The sequence below is a fragment of the Bombina bombina genome, chromosome 4, assembly GCF_027579735.1.
Source record: "Bombina bombina isolate aBomBom1 chromosome 4, aBomBom1.pri, whole genome shotgun sequence".
Classification (NCBI taxonomy): Eukaryota; Metazoa; Chordata; class Amphibia; order Anura; family Bombinatoridae; genus Bombina; species Bombina bombina.
This window is the reverse complement of record NC_069502.1, coordinates 262,847,790-262,874,129: the sequence shown is the minus strand read 5'-3', so window position 1 is coordinate 262,874,129 and position 26,340 is coordinate 262,847,790. Positions and strand designations below refer to the sequence as shown.

The 26,340-nt window shown below is 41.9% G+C and overlaps 1 protein-coding gene across 3 annotated transcripts in view; it reads left to right on the top strand.

The window, feature by feature from the left end:
• WDR33 (WD repeat domain 33) overlaps positions 1-20,635 on the top strand; it is a 635,894-nt gene extending 615,259 nt beyond the window's left edge. For 2 of the 3 annotated variants that reach the window (XM_053709945.1, XM_053709943.1), the window contains exons 20-22: positions 6,370-6,462; positions 19,476-19,682; positions 20,036-20,635. In XM_053709945.1, the coding sequence (XP_053565920.1) occupies positions 6,370-6,462; positions 19,476-19,682; positions 20,036-20,244 (509 nt within the window). In that variant the 3' untranslated portion in view covers positions 20,245-20,635. The remainder of the gene's footprint in view (positions 1-6,369; positions 6,463-19,475; positions 19,683-20,035) is intronic. The other variant, XM_053709944.1, reaches the window with a different exon arrangement.
• Positions 20,636-26,340: the final 5,705 nt, after the last annotated feature.

Sequence of the window (26,340 nt, the reverse complement as noted above, 5' to 3'; positions counted from 1 at the left end):
AGTATACGCAGTCAGTCAGTGAGTCTTCCGAGTCCGGATCAGCTCGCTTCTGTGTCACAGGCTGTATCGGAATAGCCCAAATACCTGAATCCGCTGGTCTTAGTGAAAATATAGTTTTAGTACTACTTTTTAGTAGTAGGATCCACTTCTCTAGTTAGTTTTTGTGGGTTTTTATAGATTGGAAAGTAGGACCTCAATGAAATGGCGTCTGCTCTGTATGATAGTTAGCTCCGCCCCCCAGAGTTTTTTATTTTAAATGGTACCGGTGTGTACTATTTTCTCTCAGGCAGCAGATGGATGAAGACTTCTGCCTGGAGGCTGATGATCTTAGCATTTGTCACTAAGATCCAGAGCAGTTCCCACAGAATGGCTGAGGAGTACTTAAGAAACTTCAGTGTGAGGAATGTTTTTCATGCTATAAGCAGTGAGGTATGGTCAGTAATTTTTTTCTGGAGAGACTGTTGTATTTTAGAATTGGCTGACAATATCCCCATGAGGGTAAGGGTAAGCAGTAATCCTAAGAGAAGAGGGGTATTACTAAGCTTGCATATAGGGGCTAAGAAAAACTGGTTGACACTGAGTTTTTAATGTTTGTGGGCAAACGTTTATAGAACTGGGAGTGCTGATAACGTTTTTGGCAGTAACGTTTTTGATGCTTTATTGGAGGGTACACTTGGCTTCTTTTTTTGGGTTTAAGAACCCACATGGCTAGTTTGGGACCGCTCTGGTGCGGTTCATTTGGGCTGAGAGACCTCGAGTGAGATGGGCGGGGCCTATTTTCGCGCCTCAGTTGCGCAGTTGTATTTGCAAGGCAAGCAGCAAGCTCTAACTCCGGTGGGCCCTTGTGGAAGTATTGGGTCAAATCAAAGCTTTACCCTTGTTTTCCACATCCCTGAGGGCAGGTAGGCGCCACAGCAGGGCTGTGGCGAGGTGCAGGGGGTGTTTTTTCTGGATTTAAACATTGATTAGTTATCCGTTTTTTTACAGTAAGGGTTAAGTGTTCCTTTCCTTGTGGGGCAAACTTAGCTGCATAATTTGAATACTTATACAAAAAATTGCAAAGATTTGATTATTTTAAAGCATTTTTGCAGCACGTGTATGCTTTTTTCCCCTTAAAGGCGCAGTACCGTTTTTAAAGATTGTTATTTTTTCACTAAATAAAGTGTTTTCAAGCCTGTTTGTTGTCATTACTAGCCTGTTTAACATGTCTGACATTGAGGAAAGCCAATGTTCACTGTGTTTGGAAGCCATTATGGAACCCCCACTTAAAATGTGTCCCTCATGCACTGAAAGGGCAATAAATTGCAAAGAACATATTTTAGCTGATAAAAGTATGTCGCAGGATGATTCTCAGTCAGAAAGGAATCAGGTTATGCCATCTAATTCTTCCCAAGTGTCACAACCTTTAACGCCCGCACAAGCGACGCCAAGTATTTCTAGTGCGTCTAATTCTTTCACCCTGCAAGATATGCCCGCAGTTATGAATACTACCCTCACAGAGGTTTTATCTAAGCTGCCTGGGTTGCAGGGGAAGCGCAGTAGGTCCGGTGTGAGAGTAAATGCCCTCTGATGCTTTATTAGCCATCTCCGATGTGCCCTCACAATGTTCTGGGGGGGTGAGGGAATTGCTGTCTGAGGGAGAGATTTCCGATTCAGGAAAGATGTTCCCTCAGACAGACTCAGATATGACGGCTTTTAAATTTAAGCTAGAACACCTCCGCTTGTTACTCAGGGAGGTTTTAGCGACTCTGGATGATTGTGACCCTATTGTAATTCCACCAGAGAAATTGTGTAAAATGGATAGATATCTAGAGGTTCCTACTTACACTAATATTTTTCCGGTCCCTAAGAGGATTTAGGACATTGTTACAAAGGAGTGGTATAGACCAGGTATTCCCTTTTCTCCCCCTCCTACTTTTAAGAAAATGTTTCCCATATCTGACACCATTCGGAGTTCGTGGCAGACGGTCCCTAAGGTTGAGGGAGCTATTTCTACCCTGGCTAAGCGTACAACTATACCTATTGAGGACAGTTGTGCTTTCAAAGATTCTATGGATAAAAAATTAGAGGGTCTTCTAAAGAAAATATTTATTCATCAGGGTTTTCGTCTGCAACCTATAGCGTGCATTGTTCCTGTAACTACTGCAACTGCGTTTTGGTTTGAGGCTCTAGAGGAGGCTCTTCAGGTTTAGACCCCATTAGATGATATTCTGGATAGAATTAGGGCTCTCAAGCTAGCTAATTCTTTCATTACAGATGCCGCTTTTCAACTGGCTAAATTAGCGGCAAAGAATTCAGGTTTTGCCATTTTAGCACGTAGAGCGTTATTGCTTAAGTCCTGGTCTGCTGACGTATCATCAAAATATAAGCTTTTAGCCATCCCTTTCAAGGGTAAGACCCTATTCGGGCCTGAACTGAAAGAGATCATTTCAGACATCACTGGAGGAAAAGGCAATGCCCTTGCTCAGGATAAGACAAATAAGATGAGGACCAAACAAAATAATTTCCGTTCCTTTCGAAACTTCAAAGGTGGTCCCTCTACCTCCTCCCCTGCTGCAAAGCAAGAGGGGAATTTTGCTCAATCCAAGTCAGTCTGGAGACCTAACCAGACTTGGAGCAAAGGTAAACAGGTCAAGAAGCCCGCTGCTGCCACCAAGACAGCATGAAGGGGCAGCCCCCGACCCGGGACCGGATCTAGTAGGGGGGCAGACTTTCTCTCTTTGCTTAGGCTTGGGCAAGAGACGTTCAGGACTCCTGGGCTTTAGAAATCGTGACCCAGGGGTATCTTCTAGACTTCAAAGATTCTCCTCCAAAGGGGAAATTCCATCTTTCTCGATTGTCTGTAAACCAGCCAAAAAGAGAGGCGTTCTTACGCTGTGTAGAAGACCTATTTACCATAGGAGTAATCTGCCCAGTTCCAAAAACAGAACAGGGGCAAGGTTTTTACTCCAATCTGTTTGTGGTTCCCAAAAAAGAGGGAACCTTCAGACCAATTTTAGATCTCAAGATCCTAAACAACTTCCTCAGAGTCCCATCCTTCAAGATGTAGACCATTCGGACTATTTTACCAATGATCCAGGAAGGTCAATATATGACCACCGTGGATTTAAAGGATGCGTATCTGCACATCCCTATCCACAAAGATCATCACCAGTTCCTCAGGTTCACCTTTCTGGACAAGCATTACCAGTTTGTGGCTCTTCCCTTCGGGTTGGCCACAGCTCCCAGAATTTTCACAAAGGTGCTAGGGTTCCTTCTGGCGGTTCTAAGGCCGCGGGGCATAGCAGTGGCGCCTTATCTGGACGATATCTTAATTCAGGCGTCAACTTACCAACTAGCCAAATCTCACACAGACATCGTGTTGACTTTTCTGAGATCCCACGGGTGGAAGGTGAACGTAAAAAAGAGTTCACTTATCCCCCTCACAAGAGTTCCATTCCTGGGAACTCTGATAGATTTGGTAGACATGAAAATTTTTCTGACAGAGGTCAGGGAATCAAAGATTTTAACCACCTGCCGAGCTCTTCATTCCTTTCCTCGGCCGTCCGTGGCTCAGTGTATGGAGGTAATCGGACTAATGGTAGCGGCAATGGTCATAGTTCCGTTTGCTTGCTTGCATCTCAGACCACTGCAACTATGCATGCTCATTCAGTGGAATGGGGATTATGCAAATTTATCTCCTCAGATAAATCTGGATCAAGAGACCAGAGACTCTCTTCTTTGGTGGTTGTCACAGGATCATCTGTCCCAGGGAATGTGTTTCCGCAGGCCAGCATGGGTCATAGTGACGACGGACGCCAGCCTATTGGGCTGGGGTGCAGTCTGGAATTCCCTGAAAGCACAGGGTGTGTGGACTCAGGAGGAGGCTCTCCTCCCGATAAATATTCTAGAACTGAGAGCGATATTCAATTCGCTTCAGGCGTGGCCTCAGTTGGCTTTGGCCAAATTCATAAGATACCAGTCGGACAATATCACGACTGTAGCATATATCAATCATCAGGGGGGAACAAAGAGTTCTCTAGCGATGATAGAGGTTTCCAAAATAATTTGATGGGCAGAGACTCACTCTTGCCATCTATCAGCAATCTATATCCCAGGAGTGGAGAACTGGGAAGCGGATTTTCTAAGTCGTTGGACTTTTCATCCGGGGGAGTGGGAACTCCATCCGGAGGTGTTTGTACAATTGATTCATCAATGGGGCACACCAGAATTGGATCTGATGGCATCTCGTCAGAATGACAAACTTCCTTGTTACGAGTCCAGATCAAGGGATCCTCAAGCAGTACTAATAGATGCTTTAGCAGTACCTTGGTCGTTCAACCTGGCTTATGTGTTTCCACTGTTTCCTCTCCTTCCTCGTCTGTTTGCCAGAATCAGGAGAGAGCTTCGGTGATTTTGATAGCACCTGCGTGGCCACGCAGGACTTGGTATGCAGACCTGGTGGACATGTCATCTCTACCACCGTGGACTCTGCCACTGAGACAGGACCTTCTCATTCAAGGTCCGTTCCAGCATCCAAATCTAGTTTCTCTGCGGCTGACTGCCTGGAGATTGAACGCTTGATTTTATCCAAGCGGGGATTCTATGAGTCGGTCATAGATACCTTGATTCAGGCTCGAAAGCCTGTCGCTAGGAAAATTTATCATAAGATATGGCGTAAATATCTTTATTGGTGCGAATCCAAAGGCTACTCATTGAGTAAGAAGGATTCCTAGGATTTTGTCCTTTCTCCAAGAAGGATTGGAGAAGAGGCTATCAGCTAGTTCCCTAAAGGGACAGATATCTGCTTTATAAATTTTACTGCACAGGCGTCTGGCAGATGTGCCAGACGTTCAGTCGTTCTGTCAGGCTTTAGTTAGAATCAAGCCTGTGTTTAAACCTGTTGCTCCACCATGGAGTTTGAATTTAGTTCTTAAAGTTCTTCAAGGGGTTCTGTTTGAACCTATGCATTCCATAGATATTAAGCTTCTATCTTGGAAAGTTCTGTTTTTAGTTGCTATCTCTTCAGCTTGAAGAGTTTCTGAACTATCTGCATTGCAATGCGACTCGCCTTATCTTGTTTTTCATGCTAAGGTGGTTTTGCGTACCAAACCTGGATTCCTTCCTAAGGTTGTTACTAATAAGAATATTAATCAGGAAATTGTTGTTCCTTCTCTGTGTCCTAATCCTTCCTCTAAGAAGGAGCATCTGTTGCACAACTTGGATGTGGTTCGTGCTTTGAAGTTTTACTTGCAAGCGACCAAAGATTTCCGTCAAACATCTTCTCTGTTTGTTGTCTATTCTGGAAAGCGTAGAGGTCAAAAAGCTATGGCTACCTCTCTTTCTTTTTGGCTGAAAAGCATCATAAGTTTGGCATACGAGACTGCTGGACAGCAGCCTCCTGAAAGAATTACAGCTCACTCTACTAGAGCGGTGGCTTCCACATGGGCTTTTAAAAATGATGCTTCTGTTGAACAGATTTGTAAGGCTGCGACTTGGTCTTCGCTTCATACCTTTTCCAAATTTTCCAAATTTGATACTTTTGCTTCTTCGGAGGCTATTTTTGGGAGAAAAGTTCTTCAAGCAGTGGTTCCTTCTGTTTAGCCATCTGTCTTGTCCCTCCCGTTCATCCGTGTCCTGTAGCTTTGGTATTGTATCCCACAAGTAAAGGATGAATCCGTGGACTCGTATCTTATAGAAGAAAAGTAAATTTATGCTTACCTGATAAATTAATTTCTTCTATGATACGACGAGTCCACGGCCCGCCCTGTCAATTTAAGACAGATTATATTTTTTCTGCACCTTTTAGTTTCTCCTTTTTCTTCCTGTACCTTCGGTCGAATGACTGGGGGGTGGAGCTTTTTACTCCTCCCTTTCTTTGTCACCCCACTACTTGGCTATTAGTTAAACTAAATTGTGGGTGTGGTGAGGGGTGTATTTATAGGCATTTTGTGGTTTGGGAAACTTTGCCCCTCCTGGTAGGATTGTATATCCCATACGCCACTAGCTCATGGACTGTTGCCACTATGAAAGAAATAAATTTATCAGGTAAGTTCTTACATAAATTATGTTTTTGAAGACTTGAGTGTTTTACTCTGCAAGGTTTGAATTTTTTCATTCTACTTGAAGTGTAATATTCACAAGGTCTATTTATACCTGTTTAGGATGTCATTGTCCAACAATAGAGCTGTTGGAAGCTTTATCGTCATTGAATGGGCTTTTATAACAGACTAGTTGTGTGCAAACATGTACTTTCTCTTAGATTAAAATTCAAAATAAACAGCTTTTAATGTAACATTTTATGCAAATAATATTTTTAAACATTGTTAAATAAGAATTATGGTTCATAATTATCCCTATAACAAAAACATGGTTTGTTTTATCTTTTAGATGGAAGAAAGGGGCTCCTTCCCACTCCTGAGCATTTCTCTGGTGCTGATCGTGGACCTAACCATGCAGCCCGAGATTCAGGAAGAGAAACTGGTAAGTGTAATAAATGTATTAATTCATAGTGTCACTTTGGTGAATACATTTAAAGGGTCATTCAGCACCTCTTGTTTTTTTAAATTTAAAGTGTCTGCTTTGCTCATCAATTTAGAGAGGCAATAAAACTAAATTTGTAACCTAGGTTTTCAAAATGCTGCAAATAGCCTTAACCATCTGTAACCTGTTTTCCAGCATTTGCAGGTTACAAAATTAGCCTTTTTGCTTCTCTAGGGAACATAGACCAAGCACAGTTTTTCTCAAAACCATGGAGTGTTTGATGTAATTTTTAAGTGAGTGCTAATGTGATAACCTTATTGTACAGACTGTGACTCAAACAGTATTTCAAATTATGTTGCATCAGAAAGCTAAACAATTAATGGATGAGCAGTTCCCATTCCCTTGTATGTCTTGCTCTCAACTCCCTTTAGCTTCCGTTTTTTAGTTTTACAAGCATTTTTGGAAGACTATAATTTAACTTAACTATATATATATATATATATATATATATATAGATAGATATATAGATAGATATAGATAGATAGATATAGATAGATATAGATATTTAGTTCGTAGGTGTATGCACTCTCACCATCTGTCATCAACTGCCAGGGTGCTATAGAAAATGTCCATAATTTCAATAATTAAATAAGCACTCTCTGGACTTTAGCCGTCTGTGTAAACAAAAGTTTTATTTGTGACGTTTCGGGACACCAGACGGCTAAAGTCCAGAGAGTCTTTATTCAATTATTAAAATATATTATATATATATATATATATATATATATATATATATATATATATATATTTATTTATTCATTTATTTTTATCTTTTTTCTTCATTCTGATTGACCCCACTCTGGATATGTTTGTAGTGTAGATGTTTTGTCATCATTATTTTATTATTACACATCACTATATTCAATTTTCTTTAATTTTGACAATACATTTTTATGGAGCATATTAGTATTACTATTGAGTCGAGTTTTGTAATCTACTTATAACTATGATAAATATATTTATACCTCAAATTTCTAAATACATGTATTCGTGTTTAGATTTATTATATTCACACTATTTCCTGTCTTCTATATTTATGCTTTTTCTTGTTTTTTTATTTTATTATTACAACCTTTTCTCTTGTTAAGTGTATCCAGTCCACGGATCATCCATTACTTGTGGGATATATTCCCTTCCCAACAGGAAGTTGCAAGAGGATCACCCAATTTAGAGCTGCTATATAGCTCCTCCCCTCACATGTCATATCCAGTCATTCTCTTGCAACCCTCAACATATATGGAGGTCGTGAGAGGAGTGTGGTGTTTTATACTTAATTAATTCTTCAATCAAAAGTTTGTTATTTTTAAATGGCACCGGAGTGTGCTGTTTTTTTCTCAGGCAGTATTTGGAAGAAGAATCTGCCTGCGTTTTCTATGATCTTAGCAGAAGTAACTAAGATCCACTGGCTGTTCTCGCACATTCTGAGGAGTGGGGTAACTTCAGAAAGGGAATGGCGTGCAGGGTCTCCTGCAACTAAGGTATGTGCAGTAAAATATTTTTCTAAGGAATGGAATTGACTAAGAAAATACTGCTGATACCGAAAGTAATGTAAGTAAAGCCTTAAATGCAGTAAAAGTGACTGGTATCAGGCTTATTAATGTATGTGCAGTAAAATAATTTTCTAAGGAATGGAATTTGACTAAGAAAATGCTGCTAATACTGAAGTAATGTAGTAAAGCATTAAATGCAGTAGAAGCGACTGGTATCAGGCTTATCAATAAGAGATACATACTCTTTAAAAAAGGATGTTTAAAACGTTTGCTGGCATGTTTAATCGTTTTTTTTTTTTTTAGGTACATTGGTGATAAAACTTATTGGGGCATAATTTTTTCCACATGGCTGACTTATTTTCTGCATAGAAACAGTTAACTGAGGCTTCCCACTGTTGTAATAAGAGTGGGAGGGGCCTATTTTAGCGCTTTTTTGCTCAGTAAAAATTCAGACTCAGTCTTCCTGCTTCTTCCTGCATGATCCAGGACGTCTCTAGAGAGCTCAAGGGACTTCAAAAGTCATTTTGAGGGAGGTAATCAGTCACAGCAGACCTGTGACAGTGTGTTTGACTGTGTTAAAAACGTTTTTTTTCTCTATTGATTATCCGTTTTGGGTATTAAGGGGTTAATCATCCATTTGCAAGTGGGTGCAATGCTCTGCTAGCTTAATACATTTACTGTGAAAATTTGGTTGCTATAACTGATTTGGTTCATTGTTATTTCAACTTGAGACAGGTTTTGTGCTTCTTAAAGGCGTAGTAGCGTTTTTTATATTGCTTGTAAACTTATTTTAAAGTGTTTTCCAAGCTTGCTAGTCTCATTGCTAGTCTGTTTAAACATGTCTGACACAGATGAATGTTTGTTCATTATGTTTGAAGGCCAGTGTGGAGCCCCATAGAAATATGTGTACTAAATGTATTGATTTCACTTTAAATAATAAAGGTCAGTCTTTATCTGTAAAAGAATTATCACCAGGCAACGAGGGGGAAGTTATGCCGACTAACTCTCCTCACGTGTCAGTACCTTCGCCTCCCGCTCAGGAGGCGCGTACTAATATGGCGCCAAGTACATCAGAGACGCCCATAGCATTCACTTTACAGGACATGGCTACAATCATGAATAATACTCTGACAGAAGTATTATCTAGGTTGCCAGAATTAAGAGGCAAGCGTGATAGCTCTGGGATTAGGACAGAGCGCGCTGGTGCTGTGAGAGTCATGTCCGATACTGCGTCACAGTTTGCAGAACATGAGGACGGAGAGCTTCATTCTGTGGGTGATGGATCTGATCCAGGGAAACCGGATTCAGAGATCTCTAATTTCTTTCATGTAATTAGCAAGAGTCCATGAGCTAGTGACGTATGGGATATACATTCCTACCAGGAGGGGCAAAGTTTCCCAAATCTCAAAATGCCTATAAATACACCCCTCACCACACCCACAATTCAGTTTTACAAACTTTGCCTCCTATGGAGGTGGTGAAGTAAGTTTGTGCTAGATTCTACGTTGATATGCGCTCCGCAGCAAGTTGGAGCCCGGTTTTCCTCTCAGCGTGCAGTGAATGTCAGAGGGATGTGAGGAGAGTATTGCCTATTTGAATGCAGTGATCTCCTTCTACGGGGTCTATTTCATAGGTTCTCTGTTATCGGTCGTAGAGATTCATCTCTTACCTCCCTTTTCAGATCGACGATATACTCTTATTTATATACCATTACCTCTGCTGATTCTCGTTTCAGTACTGGTTTGGCTTTCTACAAACATGTAGATGAGTGTCCTGGGGTAAGTAAATCTTATTTTCTGTGACACTCTAAGCTATGGTTGGGCACTTTGTTTATAAAGTTCTAAATATATGTATTCAAACATTTATTTGCCTTGACTCAGAATGTTCAACATTCCTTATTTTCAGACAGTCAGTTTCATATTTGGGATAATGCATTTGAATCAAACATTTTTTCTTACCTTAAAAATTTGACTCTTTTTTCCCTGTGGGCTGTTAGGCTCGCGGGGGCTGAAAATGCTTCATTTTATTGCGTCATTCTTGGCGCGGACTTTTTTGGCGCAAAAAATCTTTTCCGTTTCCGGCGTCATACGTGTCGCCGGAAGTTGCGTCATTTTTTGACGTTCTTTTGCGCCAAAAATGTCGGCGTTCCGGATGTGGCGTCATTTTTGGCGCCAAAAGCATTTAGGCGCCAAATAATGTGGGCGTCTTATTTGGCGCTAAAAAATATGGGCGTCGCTTTTGTCTCCACATTATTTAAGTCTCATTTTTCATTGCTTCTGGTTGCTAGAAGCTTGTTCTTTGGCATTTTTCCCATTCCTGAAACTGTCATTTAAGGAATTTGATCAATTTTGCTTTATATGTTGTTTTTTCTCTTACATATTGCAAGATGTCTCACGTTGCATCTGAGTCAGAAGATACTTCAGGAAAATCGCTGTCTAGTGCTGGAACTACCAAAGCTAAGTGTATCTGCTGTAAACTTTTGGTAGCTATTCCTCCGGCTGTTGTTTGTATTAATTGTCATGACAAACTTGTTAATGCAGATAATATTTCCTTTAGTAATGTACCATTGCCTGTTGCAGTTCCTTCAACATCTAAGGTGCAGAATGTTCCTGATAACATAAGAGATTTTGTTTCTGAATCCATCAAGAAGGCTATGTCTGTTATTTCTCCTTCTAGAAAACATAAAAAATCTTTTAAAACTTCTCTCCCTACAGATGAATTTTTAAATGAACATCATCATTCTGATTCTGATGACTCTTCTGGTTCAGAGGATTCTGTCTCAGAGATTGATGCTGATAAATCTTCATATTTATTTAAAATGGAATTTATTCGTTCTTTACTTAAAGAAGTACTAATTGCTTTAGAAATAGAGGATTCTGGTCCTCTTGATACTAATTCTAAACGTTTAGATAAGGTCTTTAAATCTCCTGTGGTTATTCCAGAAGTTTTTCCTGTTCCTAATGCTATTTCTGAAGTAATTTCTAAAGAATGTGATAAATTGGGTAATTCATTTACTCCTAAACGTTTTAAGCAATTATATCCTGTGCCGTCTGACAGATTAGAATTTTGGGACAAAATCCCTAGAGTTGATGGGGCTATTTCTACCCTTGCTAAACGTACTACTATTCCTACGTCAGATGGTACTTCGTTTAAGGATCCTTTAGATAGGAAAATTTAATCCTTTCTAAGAAAAGCTTATCTGTGTTCAGGTAATCTTCTTAGACCTGCTATATCATTGGCTGATGTTGCTGCAGCTTCAACTTTTTGGTTGGAAACTTTAGCGCAACATGTAACGGATCATGATTCTCATAATATTATTATTCTTCAGCATGCTAATAATTTTATCTGTGATGCCATTTTTGATATTATCAATGCTGATATGGCTTCTAAATCAACTCTACTTTCCATTTCTTTCCAGGGTAACAAATTATTTGGTTCTCAGTTGGATTCTATTATCTCAACTGTTACTGGTGGGAAAGGAACTTTTTTACCACAGGATAAAAAATCTAAGGGTAAAAACAGGTCTAATAATCGTTTTCGTTCCTTTCGTTTCAACAAAGAACAAAAGCCTGATCCTTCATCCTCAGGAGCAGTTTCAGTTTGGAAACCATCTCCAGTCTGGAATAAATCCAAGCCTTCTAGAAAGGCAAAGCCTGCTTCTAAGTCCACATGAAGGTGCGGCCCTCATTCCAGCTCAGCTGGTAGGGGGCAGGTTACGTTTTTTCAAAGAAATTTGGATCAATTCTGTTCACAATCTTTGGATTCAGAACATTGTTTCAGAAGGGTACAGAATTGGTTTCAAGATGAGACCTCCTGCAACGAGATTTTTTTCTTTCCCGTGTCCCAGTAAATCCAGTGAAAGCTCAAGCATTTCTGAATTGTGTTTCAGATCTAGAGTTGGCTGGAGTAATTATGCCAGTTCCAGTTTCGGAACAGGGGATGGGGTTTTATTCAAATCTCTTCATTGTACCAAAGAAGGAGAATTCCTTCAGACCAGTTCTGGATCTAAAAATATTGAATCGTTATGTAAGGATACCAACGTTCAAAATGGTAACTGTAAGGACTATCTTGCCTTTTGTTCAGCAAGGGCATTATATGTCCACAATAGATTTACAGGATGCATATCTGCATATTCCGATTCATCCAGATCATTATCAGTTCCTGAGATTCTCTTTTCTGGACAAGCATTACCAGTTTGTGGCTCTGCCGTTTGGCCTAGCTACAGCTCCAAGAATTTTTACAAAAGTTCTCGGTGCCCTTCTGTCTGTAATCAGAGAACAGGGTATTGTGGTATTTCCTTATTTGGACGATATCTTGGTACTTGCTCAGTCTTTACATTTAGCAGAATCTCATACGAATCGACTTGTTGTTTATTCAAGGTCATGGTTGGAGGATCAATTTACCAAAAAGTTCATTGATTCCTCAGACAGGGTAACCTTTCTGGGTTTCCAGATAGATTCAGTGTCCATGACTCTGTCTTTAACAGACAAGAGACGTCTAAAATTGATTTCAGCTTGTCGAAATCTTCAGTCACAATCATTCCCTTCGGTAGCCTTATGCATGGAAATTCTAGGTCTTATGACTGCTGCATCAGACGCGATCCCCTTTGCTCGTTTTCACATGCGACCTCTTCAGCTCTGTATGCTGAATCAATGGTGCAAGGATTACACAAAGATATCTCAATTAATATCTTTAAAACCGATTGTACGACACTCTCTAACGTGGTGGACAGATCACCATCGTTTAATTCAGGGGGCTTCTTTTGTGCTTCCGACCTGGACTGTAATTTCAACAGATGCAAGTCTCACAGGTTGGGGAGCAGTGTGGGGATCTCTGATAGCACAAGGAGTTTGGGAATCTCAGGAGGTGAGATTACCGATCAATATTTTGGAACTCCGTGCAATTTTGAGAGCTCTTCAGGTTTGGCCTCTTCTGAAGAGAGAATCGTTCATTTGTTTTCAGACAGACAATGTCACAACTGTGGCATACATCAATCATCAAGGAGGGACTCACAGTCCTCTGGCTATGAAAGAAGTATCTCGAATTCTGGTTTGGGCGGAATCCAGCTCCTGTCTAATCTCTGCGGTTCATATCCCAGGTATAGACAATTGGGAAGCAGATTATCTCAGTCGCCAAACGTTGCATCCGGGCGAATGGTCTCTTCACCCAGAGGTATTTCTTCAGATTGTTCAAATGTGGGATCTTCCAGAAATAGATCTGATGGCGTCTCATCTAAACAAGAAACTTCCCAGGTATCTATCCAGATCCCGGGATCCTCAGGCGGAGGCAGTGGATGCATTATCACTTCCTTGGAAGTATCATCCTGCCTATATCTTTCCGCCTCTAGTTCTTCTTCCAAGAGTAATCTCCAAGATTCTGAAGGAATGCTCGTTTGTTCTGCTGGTAGCTCCGGCATGGCCTCACAGGTTTTGGTATGCGGATCTTGTCCGGATGGCTTCTTGCCAACCGTGGACTCTTCCGTTAAGACCAGACCTTCTGTCGCAAGGTCCTTTTTTCCATCAGGATCTGAAATCCTTAAATTTAAAGGTATGGAGATTGAACGCTTGATTCTTGGTCAAAGAGGTTTCTCTGACTCTGTGATTAATACTATGTTACAGGCGCGTAAATCTGTATCTAGAGAGATATATTATAGAGTCTGGAAGACCTATATTTCTTGGTGTCTTTCTCATCATTTTTCTTGGCATTCTTTTAGAATACCGAGAATTTTACAGTTTCTTCAGGATGGTTTCGATAAGGGTTTGTCCGCAAGTTCCTTGAAAGGTCAAATCTCTGCTCTTTCTGTTCTTTTTCACAGAAAGATTGCTATTCTTCCTGATATTCATTGTTTTGTACAAGCTTTGGTTCGTATAAAACCTGTCATTAAGTCAATTTCTCCTCCTTGGAGTTTGAATTTGGTTCTGGGGGCTCTTCAAGCTCCTCCGTTTGAACCTATGCATTCATTGGACATTAAATTACTTTCTTGGAAAGTTTTGTTCCTTTGGCAATCTCTTCTGCCAGAAGAGTTTCTGAATTATCTGCTCTTTCTTGTGAGTCTCCTTTTCTGATTTTTCATCAGGATAAGGCGGTGTTGCGAACTTCTTTTGAATTTTTACCTAAAGTTGTGAATTCCAACAACATTAGTAGAGAAATTGTGGTTCCTTCATTATGTCCTAATCCTAAGAATTCTAAGGAGAAATCGTTGCATTCTTTGGATGTTATTAGAGCTTTGAAATATTATGTTGAAGCTACTAAGTCTTTCCGAAAGACTTCTAGTTTATTTGTTATCTTTTCCGGTTCTAGAAAAGGCCAGAAAGCTTCTGCCATTTCTTTGGCATCTTGGTTGAAATCTTTAATTCATCTTGCCTATGTTGAGTCAGGTAAAACTCCGCCTCAGAGGATCACAGCTCATTCTACTAGGTCAGTTTCTACTTCCTGGGCGTTTAGGAATGAAGCTTCGATTGATCAGATTTGCAAAGCAGCAACTTGGTCCTCTTTGCATACTTTTACTAAATTCTACCATTTTGATGTATTTTCTTCTTCTGAAGCAGTTTTTGGTAGAAAAGTACTTCAGGCAGCGGTTTCAGTTTGAATCTTCTGCTTATGTTTTTCATTAAACTTTATTTTGGGTGTGGATTATTTTCAGCAGGAATTGGCTGTCTTTATTTTATCCCTCCCTCTCTAGTGACTCTTGTGTGGAAAGATCCACATCTTGGGTAGTCATTATCCCATACGTCACTAGCTCATGGACTCTTGCTAATTACATGAAAGAAAACATAATTTATGTAAGAACTTACCTGATAAATTCATTTCTTTCATATTAGTAAGAGTCCATGAGGCCCGCCCTTTTTTTGTGGTGGTTATGATTTTTGTATAAAGCACAATTTTTCCAATTCCTTATTTTATATGCTTTCGCACTTTATCACCCCACTTCTTGGCTATTCGTTAAACTGAATTGTGGGTGTGGTGAGGGGTGTATTTATAGGCATTTTGAGGTTTGGGAAACTTTGTCCCTCCTGGTAGGAATGTATATCCCATACGTCACTAGCTCATGGACTCTTGCTAATATGAAAGAAATGAATTTATCAGGTAAGTTCTTACATAAATTATGTTTTTAAATTTAAGCTTGAGAACCTCCGTGTATTGCTAGGAGAGGTTTTAGCTGCCCTAAATGACTGTAACACAGTTGAAATTCCAGAGAAATTGTGTAGGCTGGATAGATACTATGCGGTGCCGGTGTGTACTGACGTTTTTCCTATACCTAAAAGGCTTACAGAAATTATTAGCAAGGAGTGGGATAGACCCGGTGTGCCCTTTTCCCCACCTCCTATATTTAGAAAAATGTTTCCAATAGACGCCACTACACGTGCTTATGGCAGACGGTCCCTAAGGTGGAGGGAGCAGTTTCTACTTTAGCTAAGCGTACCACTATCCCGGTGGAGGATAGTTGTGCTTTTTCGAATCCAATGGATAAAAAATTAGGTTACCTTAAGAAAATGTTTGTTCAACAAGGTTTTATCTTGCAGCCTCTTGCATGCATTGCGCCTGTCACTGCTGCTGCGGCATTCTGGTTTGAGTCTCTGGAAGAGGCCATTCACACAGCTCCATTGGATGAAATTATGGACAAGCTTAAAGCACTTAAGCTAGCTAATGCATTTGTTTCTGATGCCATTGTACATTTAACTAAACTAACGGCTAAGAACTCCGGATTCGCAATCCAGGCGCGGAGAGCGCTATGGCTTAAATCCTGGTCAGCTGACGTGACTTCTAAATCTAAATTACTTAATATTCCTTTCAAGGGGCAGACCTTATTCGGGCCTGGCTTGAAAGAAATTATTGCTGACATTACTGGAGGTAAGGGTCATTCCCTTCCTCAGGACAGGGCCAAATCAAAGGCCAAACAGTCTAATTTTCGTGCCTTTTGAAATTTCAAGGCAGGAGCAGCATCAACTTCCTCCGGTCCAAAACAGGAAGGAACTGTTGCTCGTTACAGACAGGCCTGGAAAACTAACCAGTCCTGAAACAAGGGCAAGCAGGCCAGAAAACCTACTACTGCCCCTAAGACAGCATGAAGGAACGTCCCCCTATCCGGAAACGGATCTAGTGGGGGGCAGACTTTCTCTCTTCGCCCAGGCGTGGGCAAGAGATGTCCAGGATCCCTGGGCGTTGGAGATCATATCTCAGGGATATCTTCTGGACTTCAAGGCTTCTCCTCGAGGGAGATTCCATCTATCAAGGTTATCAGAAAACCAGTTAAAGAAAGAGGCATTCCTACGCTGTGTACAAGACCTCCTAGTAATGGGGGTGATCCACCCTGTTCCGCGGACGGAACAAGGGCAGGGATTTTACTCAAATCTGTTTGTGGTTCCCAAGAAAGAGGGAACCTTCAGACCAATCTTGGACCTAAAGATCTTAAACAAATTCCTAAGAGTTCCATCATTCAAAATGGAAACTATTCAAACCATCCTACCCATGATCCAAGAGGGTCAGTACATGACCACAGTGGACTTAAAGGATGCCTACCTTCACATACATACCATTCACAAAGATCATTATCGGTACCTAAGATTTGCCTTTCTAGACAGGCATTACCAGTTTGTGGCTCTTCCATTCGGGTTAGCTACGGCCCCGAGAATCTTTACAAAGGTTCTGGGCTCACTTCTGGCGGTTCTAAGACAGCGAGGCATAGCGGTGGCTCCGTATCTAGACGACATCCTGATACAGGCGTCAAGCTTTCAAACTGCCAAGTCTCATACAGAGATAGTTCTGGCATTTCTGAGGTCGCATGGGTGGAAAGTGAACGTGGAAAAGAGTTCTCTATCACCACTCACAAGAGTCTCCTTCCTAGGGACTCTTATAGATTCTGTAGAGATGAAAATTTACCCGACGGAGTCCAGGTTATCAAAACTTCTAAATGCTTGCCGTGTCCTTCATTCCATTCCACGCCCGTCAGTGGCTCAGTGCATGGAAGTAATCGGCTTAATGGTAGCGGCAATGGACTTAGTGCCATTTGCACGCCTGCATCTCAGACCGCTGCAATTATGCATGCTAAGTCAGTGGAATGGGGATTACTCAGATTTGTCCCCTCTACTAAATCTGTATCGAGAGACCAGAGATTCTCTTCTCTGGTGGCTTTCTCGGGTCCATCTGTCCAAGGGCATGACCTTTCGCAGGCCAGATTGGACGATTGTAACAACAGATGCCAGCCTTCTAGGTTGGGGCGCAGTCTGGAACTCCCTGAAGGCTCAGGGATCGTGGACTCAGGAGGAGAAACTCCTCCCAATAAATATTCTGGAGTTAAGAGCAATATTCAATGCTCTTCTAGCTTGGCCTCAGTTAGCAACTCTGAGGTTCATCAGATTTCAGTCGGACAACATCACGACTGTGGCTTACATCAACCATCAAGGGGGAACCAGGAGTTCCCTAGCGATGTTAGAAGTCTCAAAGATAATTCGCTGGGCAGAGTCTCACTCTTGCCACCTGTCAGCGATCCACATCCCAGGCGTGGAGAACTGGGAGGCGGACTTTCTAAGTCGCCAGACTTTTCATCCGGGGGAGTGGGAACTTCATCCGGAGGTGTTCGCTCAACTGATTCATCGTTGGGGCAAACCAGAACTGGATCTCATGGCATCTCGCCAGAACGCCAAGCTTCCTCTTTATGGATCCAGGTCCAGAGACCCGGGAGCGGCGCTGATAGATACCCTAGCAGCCCCTTGGGTTTTCAACATGGCTTATGTGTTTCCACCGTTTCCGCTGCTGCCTCGACTGATTGCCAAGATCAAACAGGAGAGAGCATCGGTGATTCTGATAGCGCCTGCATGGCCACGCAGGACCTGGTATGCAGACCTAGTGGACATGTCGTCCTGTCCACCATGGTCTCTGCCCCTGAGGCAGGACCTTCTAATACATGGTCCTTTCAACCATCCAAATCTAATTTCTCTGAAGGTGACTGCATGGAGATTGAACGCTTGATCCTATCAAAGCGTGGCTTCTCAGAGTCAGTTATTGATACCTTAATACAGGCACGGAAGCCTGTTACCAGAAAAATCTACCAGAAGATATGGTGTAAATACTTATATTGGTGCGAATCCAAGAGTTACTCATGGAGTAAGATTAGGATTCCTAGGATATTGTCCTTTCTACAAGAGGGTTTGGAAAAGGGCTTATCTGCTAGTTCGTTAAAGGGACAGATTTCTGCTCTGTCCTTTTGCACAAGCGTCTGGCAGAAGTTCCAGACGTCCAGGCTTTTTGTCAGGCTTTAGCCAGGATTAAGCCTGTGTTTAAAACTGTTGCTCCTCCGTGGAGCTTAAACTTGGTTCTTAAAGTTCTTCAAGGTGTTCCGTTTGAACCCCTTCATTCCATTGATATTAAGCTTTTATCTTGGAAAGTTCTGTTTTTGATGGCTATTTCCTCGGCTCGAAGAGTCTCTGAATTATCTGCCTTACATTGTGATTCTCCTTATCTGATTTTTCATTCAGACAAGGTAGTTCTGCGTACTAAACCTGGGTTTTTACCTAAGGTAGTTTCTAACAGGAATATCAATCAAGAGATTGTTGTCCCATCATTGTGCCCTAATCCTTCTTCAAAGAAGGAACGTCTTTTGCATAATCTGGACGTAGTCCGTGCCCTGAAGTTCTATTTACAGGCAACTAAAGATTTTCGTCAAACTTCTTCCCTGTTTGTCGTTTACTCTGGACAGAGGAGAGGTCAAAAAGCTTCGGCAACCTCTCTCTCCTTTTGGCTTCGTAGTATAATACGCTTAGCCTATGAGACTGCTGGACAGCAGCCCCCTGAAAGAATTACAGCTCATTCTACTAGAGCTGTGGCTTCCACCTGGGCCTTTAAGAATGAGGCCTCTGTTGAACAGATTTGCAAGGCTGCGACTTGGTCTTCGCTTCACACCTTTTCAAATTTTACAAATTTGACACTTTTGCTTCTTCGGAGGCTGTTTTTGGGAGAAAGGTTCTACAGGCAGTGGTTCCTTCCGTTTAAGTTCCTGCCTTGTCCCTCCCATCATCCGTGTACTTTAGCTTTCGTATTGGTATCCCACAAGTAATGGATGATCCGTGGACTGGATACACTTAACAAGAGAAAACATAATTTATGCTTACCTGATAAATTTATTTCTCTTGTAGTGTATCCAGTCCACGGCCCGCCCTGTCTTTTCAAGGCAGATCTAAATTTTAATTAAAACTCCAGTCACCACTGCACCCTATGGTTGCTCCTTTCTTGTTTTGTTTCGGTCGAATGACTGGATATGACATTTGAGGGGAGGAGCTATATAGCAGCTCTGCTTTGGGTGATCCTCTTGCAACTTCCTGTTGGGAAGGGAATATATCCCACAAGTAATGGATGATCCGTGGACTGGATACACTACAAGAGAAATAAATTTATCAGGTAAGCATAAATTATGTTTTTTTTTCATCCTACACTCAGTATTCCTCATTATTTTATGTTTATTTTTAGAAATTGACACGTTCCAAGAGAGCCCTTCTCGTGACATTCCTACACCAGATGGCCATTCTCCTGCCAGTAGGGAACGTTTGTCCTCATTGCAGGGTATGGATATGGCGTCACTCCCACCTCGCAAAAGGCCCTGGCATGATGGTCCTGGTACACCTGATCATAGGGACATGGAACCGACAAGTGGTCCAGTAGAGGAAACTGGGAAAGGTGACAATTGTTTGATATTTTGAATTTTGCAAGTATAACCCCTAAAACGCTAATTTACCTTAAGTTTTTGGCTTGCTTTATTTTAAAAATAAATAATATATTAATTTGTTGGCAATCTTTAGTTTCTTTTAAATAGTTAACAAAGTAAGAATTGGAAGACACAAAGTTTAAAAATTAAAATTAGAACTAAATAAAATACTTTGCCCCTAACATACATCTGACAGTAGTTTAAGAAAATTTTAACAATTATTTTTACTTTAATTGAAGCATTTTTTTTTTTTAAAGATAGGCAAGATGAATTGCCACCTTTTTAGAAAAAAAAATAAAATTATTCTTATTTCCTTCCTTACCAGCAGGAAGGGAAAGTTCGGGAACTTCAAGGTCGCAAAGACCAAGCCGGTCCAGGTCCCAGGAGCAAGATGAAAGTTCGTCAAGAGGGGGGAGGGGATCAGGGGGAAGTTGGAGTCGAGGAGGCTCTGGAACAAACAGTGGTATGAACTCAAATCAGACATGGAGAGGAGGCCCCCGGGGAAGTGGAAGCAGAGGAGGAAGGAATCGGTAGGAGATCCGTAACAGAGCCTCAAACTCTCTTCAGCCCTGCCTGCGAGTCCATATTGGACCAAATTTAATGGGCCTGTTCAACAGTCTGAGTGGTAAAGAGGAACATTGTGGCTCTAATTTTTTGAAAATGGGACACTGGAAACTTCGTCCATTCTAATTATGAAGACTGAATCCTCTATGGAGAACAAACAAAACAACTATTTGTTTTCCCTTTTTCTGTTCAGTTATTTCTCACTGGTGTTACAGTCCAGGCATCTTCATCTTATTACCTCCCTCAACACTAGGGATGTTATAAAAAGATCTTTCTATGTGTACAGTTTGTCAGGAAATGAGTTGTTGTTTTTTGTATGCTATGCAGAATGTAATTTACGCAAGAAAGAACTAAAAGAAAATCTGTCTAGAACTTATTTCACAACTTGAAGTGGGTGTGGGGGTGCATGTATATTTTTGAGATTTAAAGGGATACTAAACCCAAATTTTTTTCTTTAATGATTTAGAGCATGCAATTTTAAGCAACTTTTTAATTTACTCCTATTATATTAAAGCTTAGGAGTCAGCCCATTTCTCCAACATTGGTGTGTCCGGTCCACGGCGTCATCCATTACTTGTCGGAAATATTCTCCCCCACAGGGAAAGGCAAGGAGAGCACACAGCAAGAGCTGTCCATATAGCTCCCCCTCTGGCTCCGCCCCCCAGTCATTCTCCTTGCCGCTCTGAACAAGTAGTATCTCCACGGGGATGGTGAGGAGTTTGTGGTGTTAGTTGTAGTTTTTTATTCTTCTATCAAGAGTTTGTTATTTTAAAATAGTGCTGGCTTGTACTATTTACTCTACAACAGAAAAGTGATGAAGATTTCTGTTTAAGAGGGCTATGATTTTAGCACAAGTAACTAAAATCCATTTCTGTTACCACGCAGGACTGTTGAAAGCAGAGAACTTCAGTTGGGGGTAACAGTTTGCAGACTCATCTGCTTCAGGTATGACTAGTCTCCTAACAACACAGGCTAATGCTAGATGAGTCATTTTTCCCCTCAGGGAAAACGGTAAGCCATTTTTCTTTCACATCAGCAAAAAAGATAACAGGCTTCCCCTTTTTGATTTTTATGCTGGTAGACACTGTCAGGGGCCAAATCGATTGTTTTTTATTACAATATGATGGCAATTGAAATGTTTTATAAGCTCATATACACTTGGGGACGTTTTTTATTGATCTGGCTTGCTTTAGACACCTAAATCTAGTCAGGAAGGCCCCTTCACTCTAGTGTACTGAGGGAGGAGGCCTCATTTTGGCACTTCAGTTAATTTCAAGGCAGTGCATGCAGTTCCATGTGAGAGGGTCCTGTGGCTCAGAAAGTGACTCCAGAAGGCTTATTTCTGTGGATGATTGACCCCTAAGAAAGGTAAAAGCTGCAGCAATGCTGTAAGCAGGGATTGTGGTGTATAAAAACGGTTAAATCCAACAATTAGCTCCGGTTTGCTTGTTTTAAGAGCTAGAGTCTCCATATTTGCTGTGCAATACTTTCTAAGCATTAAGACACTGGGGTCCAAATTTCAGAAAAATCGGATATTGCCTTCATAGTTTTTTGAACATTCAGAAATAAAGTGTGTCATTTTATTATTTAAAGAGACAGTAACGTTTTTGTTTAAAATCGTTTTTATTGCATTGTTTGCCTGCCTAAATCTGTTTAACATGTCTGGGCCATCAGATAACCTATGTTCTGTGTGTGTAGAGACAAATGTGGTTCCCCCTTCGAGTGTTTGTGATAATTGTGCCATAGCGTCCAAACAAAATGAGGACAGCTCTGTTACATTCCATAATGTTGCCCAATATGATTTATCTAATGAAGGTAGTGGGGATAGTTCTACATCCTCTCCTTCTGTGTCTACACCAGCTTTGCCCGCGCAGGCGACACCTAGCGCGCCAGTGCTTATTTCTATGCAACAATTAACAGCAGTAGTGGATAATTCTATAGCAAATCTTGTATCCAAACTGCCAGCATTTCAGAGAAAGCGTGATTGTTCAGCTTTAAATACAGATAAAAGGGATGAACAATCAGACGCTGACGATGCTTTATCTATTTTACCCTCACATCAATCGGAATTGGCTGTGAGGGAAGGGCTGTCTGAGGGTGAAATTTCAGACTCAGGAAAAATTTCTCAACAGGCAGAATCTGATATAGTAGCATTTAAGTTTAAGCTAGAACATCTCCGCGCTTTGCTAAAGGAGGTATTAGCTACTCTGGATGACTGTGATTATATGGTAGTACCAGAGAAGTTGTGCAAATTTGACAAATTTTTAGAGGTCCCAGTGCACGACGATGCTTTTCCAATACCCAAAAGGGTAGCGAACATAGTGGAAAAGGAGTAGGAGAAGCCAGGTGTACCCTTTGCCCCACCTCCTATATTTAAGAAAATGTTTCCCATAGTAGACCCTAGAAGGGACGCATGGCAGACGGTCCCGAAGGTTGAGGGAGCTGTTTCAACACTAGCGAAGCGCACCACTATTCCTATAGAGGACAGCTGCGCTTTCAAAGATCCTATGGATAAAAAATTGGAAGGATTGCTTAAAAAGATTTTTGTTCAGCAAGGGTTCATCCTTCAACCAGCTACGTGTGTTATTACTGTCACTTCAGCGGCGTCCTTTTGGTTCGAGGAACTAGAAAGGTCACTCCAGAAAGAGACTTCCTATGAAGAAGTCATGGACAGAATTCACGCATTAAAATTAGCTAATTCCTTTATATTTATAACGAAATTGGCGGCGAAAAACTCAGGTTTTGCTATAGTAGCGCGGAGGGCGCTTTGGCTGAAATCCTGGTCGGCAGATGTGTCGTCCAAGACTAAGTTACTTAATATTCCTTTCAAGGGTAAGACCCTTTTTGGGCCGGAATTGAAGGAAATTATTTCAGACATCACTGGGGGTAAGGGCCATGCTCTCCCACAGGATAGGCCTTTTAAGGCTAAGAACAAGTCTAATTTTCGTTCCTTTCGCAATTTCAGGAACGGACCGGCTAATAACTCCACTGCCGCTAGACAAGAAGGTAACGCGGCCCAGCCCAAACCCACTTGGAAGCCCATGCAAGGCTGGAACAAGGGTAAACAGACCAAGAAACCTGCTGCTGCTGCTAAGACAGCATGAAGGGGTAGCCCCGATCCGGGACCGGATCTGGTAGGGGGCAGACTATCTCTCTTCGCTCATGCTTGGGCAAGAAATGTTCCGGATCCCTGGGCACTAGAAATAGTCTCCAAGGGACTTCCTCCAAGGGGAAGGTTCCACCTGTCTCGCTTATCTTCAGACCAGATAAAGAAACAGGCATTCTTACATTGTGTAAGAGACCTATCAAAGATGGGAGTGGTAAACCCAGTCCCCTCCGGGGAACAAGGTCTAGGTTGTTACTCAAACCTGTTTGTGGTTCCCAAAAAAGAGGGAACTTTCAGGCCAATTCTGGATTTAAAGATATTAAACAAGTTCCTCAGTGTTCCATCCTTCAAAATGGAAACCATTCGGACAATCTTGCCGACAATCCAGCAGGGTCAATATTTGACTACCGTGGATCTAAAGGATGCGTATCTGCATATTCCAATCCACAAAACTCATCATCAGTTCCTGAGGTTCGCCTTTCTGGACAAACATTACCAGTTCGTGGCTCTTGCATTCGGTTTAGCCACCGCTCCCAGAATTTTCACAAAGGTGCTAGGGTCCCTTCTAGCGGTCCTAAGGCCGAGGGGCATCGCTGTAGCACCTTATCTAGACGACATCCTAATCCAAGCGTCGTCTCTTTCCAAAGCAAGGGGCCACACAGACATTGTGTTGGCTTTTCTCAGATCTCACGGGTGGAAGGTGAACATAGAAAAGAGTTCACTGTCACCATCCACAAGGGTTCCTTTTCTGGGAACAATAATAGATTCTGTGGAAATGAAGATCTTCCTGACAGAAGTCAGAAAGCTAAAGCTTCTAAACGTTTGTCGAGTTCTTCATTCTATTCCTCAACCCTCCATAGCTCAGTGCATGGAAGTAATAGGACTAATGGTTGCAGCAATGGGCGTGGTTCCTTTTGCTCGAATTCATCTAAGACCATTACAGCTGTGCATGCTCAATCAGTGGAATGGGGACTATACAGACTTGTCTCCCCAAATTCAAGTAGACCAGGTAACCAGGGACTCACTTCTCTGGTGGTTGACCCAGGATCACCTGTCTCAGGGAATGAGTTTCCGCAGACCGGAGTGGGTCATCGTCACGACCGACGCCAGCCTCTTGGGGTGGGGCGCGGTCTGGAACTCCCTGAAAGCTCAGGGCCTATGGTCTCGGGAAGAGTCGCTTCTCCCGATAAACATTTTGGAACTAAGAGCAATATTCTATGCGCTCCTGGCTTGGCCTCAGCTAGCGGAAGCCAGGTTCATAAGATTTCAGTCAGACAACATAACGACTGTTGCGTACATCAATCATCAGGGGGGAACAAAGAGTTCCCTAGCGATGAAGGAAGTAACCAAGATTATCCAATGGGCAGAGAATCACTCCTGCCATCTATCTGTTATTCACATCCCAGGAGTAGACAACTGGGAGGCGGACTATTTGAGTCGTCAGACTTTCCATCCGGGGGAGTGGGAACTCCACCCGGTGGTCTTTGCTCAGTTAACCCAATTATGGGGCATTCCAGACATGGATCTAATGGTGTCCCGTCAGAACTTCAAGATTCCTTGCTACAGGTCCAGATCCAGGGATCCCAAGGCGACTCTAGTGGATGCATTAGTGGCGCCTTGGTCGTTCAACCTAGCGTATGTGTTTCCACCGTTTCCTCTCCTTCCCAGGCTCATAGCCAGGATCAAACAGGAGAAGGCCTCGGTGATTCTGATAGCTCCTGCGTGGCCACGCAGGACTTGGTATGCAGACCTGGTGAATATGTCATCGGCTTCACCATGGAAGCTACCTTTGAGACAGGATCTTCTAGTACAAGGTCCATTCGAACATCCAAATCTAGTTTCTCTGCAGCTGACTGCTTGGAAATTGAACGCTTGATTTTATCCAAGCGTGGGTTTTCGAATTCTGTGATTGGTCCAAGCCAGAAAACCTGTGATTAGAAAGATTTACCATAAAATATGGAAAAAATATATCTGCTGGTGTGAATCCAAGGGATTCTCCTGGAGTAAGATTAAAATTCCAAAGATTCTCTCCTTTCTCCAAGCAGGTTTGGATAAAGGGTTGTCAGCTAGTTCTCTAAAAGGACAGATTTCTGCTTTATCTGTCTTGTTACACAAACGACTGGCAGCTGTGCCAGATGTACAAGCTTTTGTTCAGGTTTTGGTTAGAATCAAGCCTGTTTACAGACCCATGACTCCTCCTTGGAGTCTAAATTTAGTTCTTTCAGTTCTTCAAGGGGTTCCGTTTGAACCTTTACATTCCATAGATATTAAGTTATTATCTTGGAAAGTTCTGTTTTTGGTTGCTATTTCTTCTGCTAGAAGAGTTTCTGAATTATCTGCTTTGCAATGTAATCCACCCTATCTGGTTTTCCATTCAGATAAGGTTGTTTTGCGTACTAAGCCTGGTTTTCTTCCAAAAGTTGTTTCCAACAAGAATATGAACCAGGAAATAGTTGTTCCTTCTCTGTGTCCGAATCCAGTTTCAAAGAAGGAACGTTTATTACACAATTTAGATGTTGTTCGTGCTTTAAAGTTCTACTTAGAAGCAACAAAAGATTTTAGACAAACCTCATCTTTGTTTGTCGTTTACTCTGGTAAGAGGAGAGGTCAAAAAGCTACTGCTACCTCTCTCTCTTTCTGGCTGAAAAGCATTATCCGATTGGCTTATGAGACTGCCGGACGGCAACCTCCTGACCGAATCACAGCTCACTCTACTAGGGCTGGGGCTTCCACTTGGGCCTACAAGAACGAGGCTTCTGTTGATCAAATATGTAAGGCAGCGACTTGGTCCTCTCTGCACACTTTTGCCAAATTCTACAAATTTGATACTTATGCTTCTTCGGAGGCTATTTTTGGGAGAGAGGTTTTGCAAGCCGTGGTGCCTTCCATTTAGGTAACCTGATTTGCTCCCTCCCTTCATCCGTGTCCTAAAGCTTTGGTATTGGTTCCCACAAGTAATG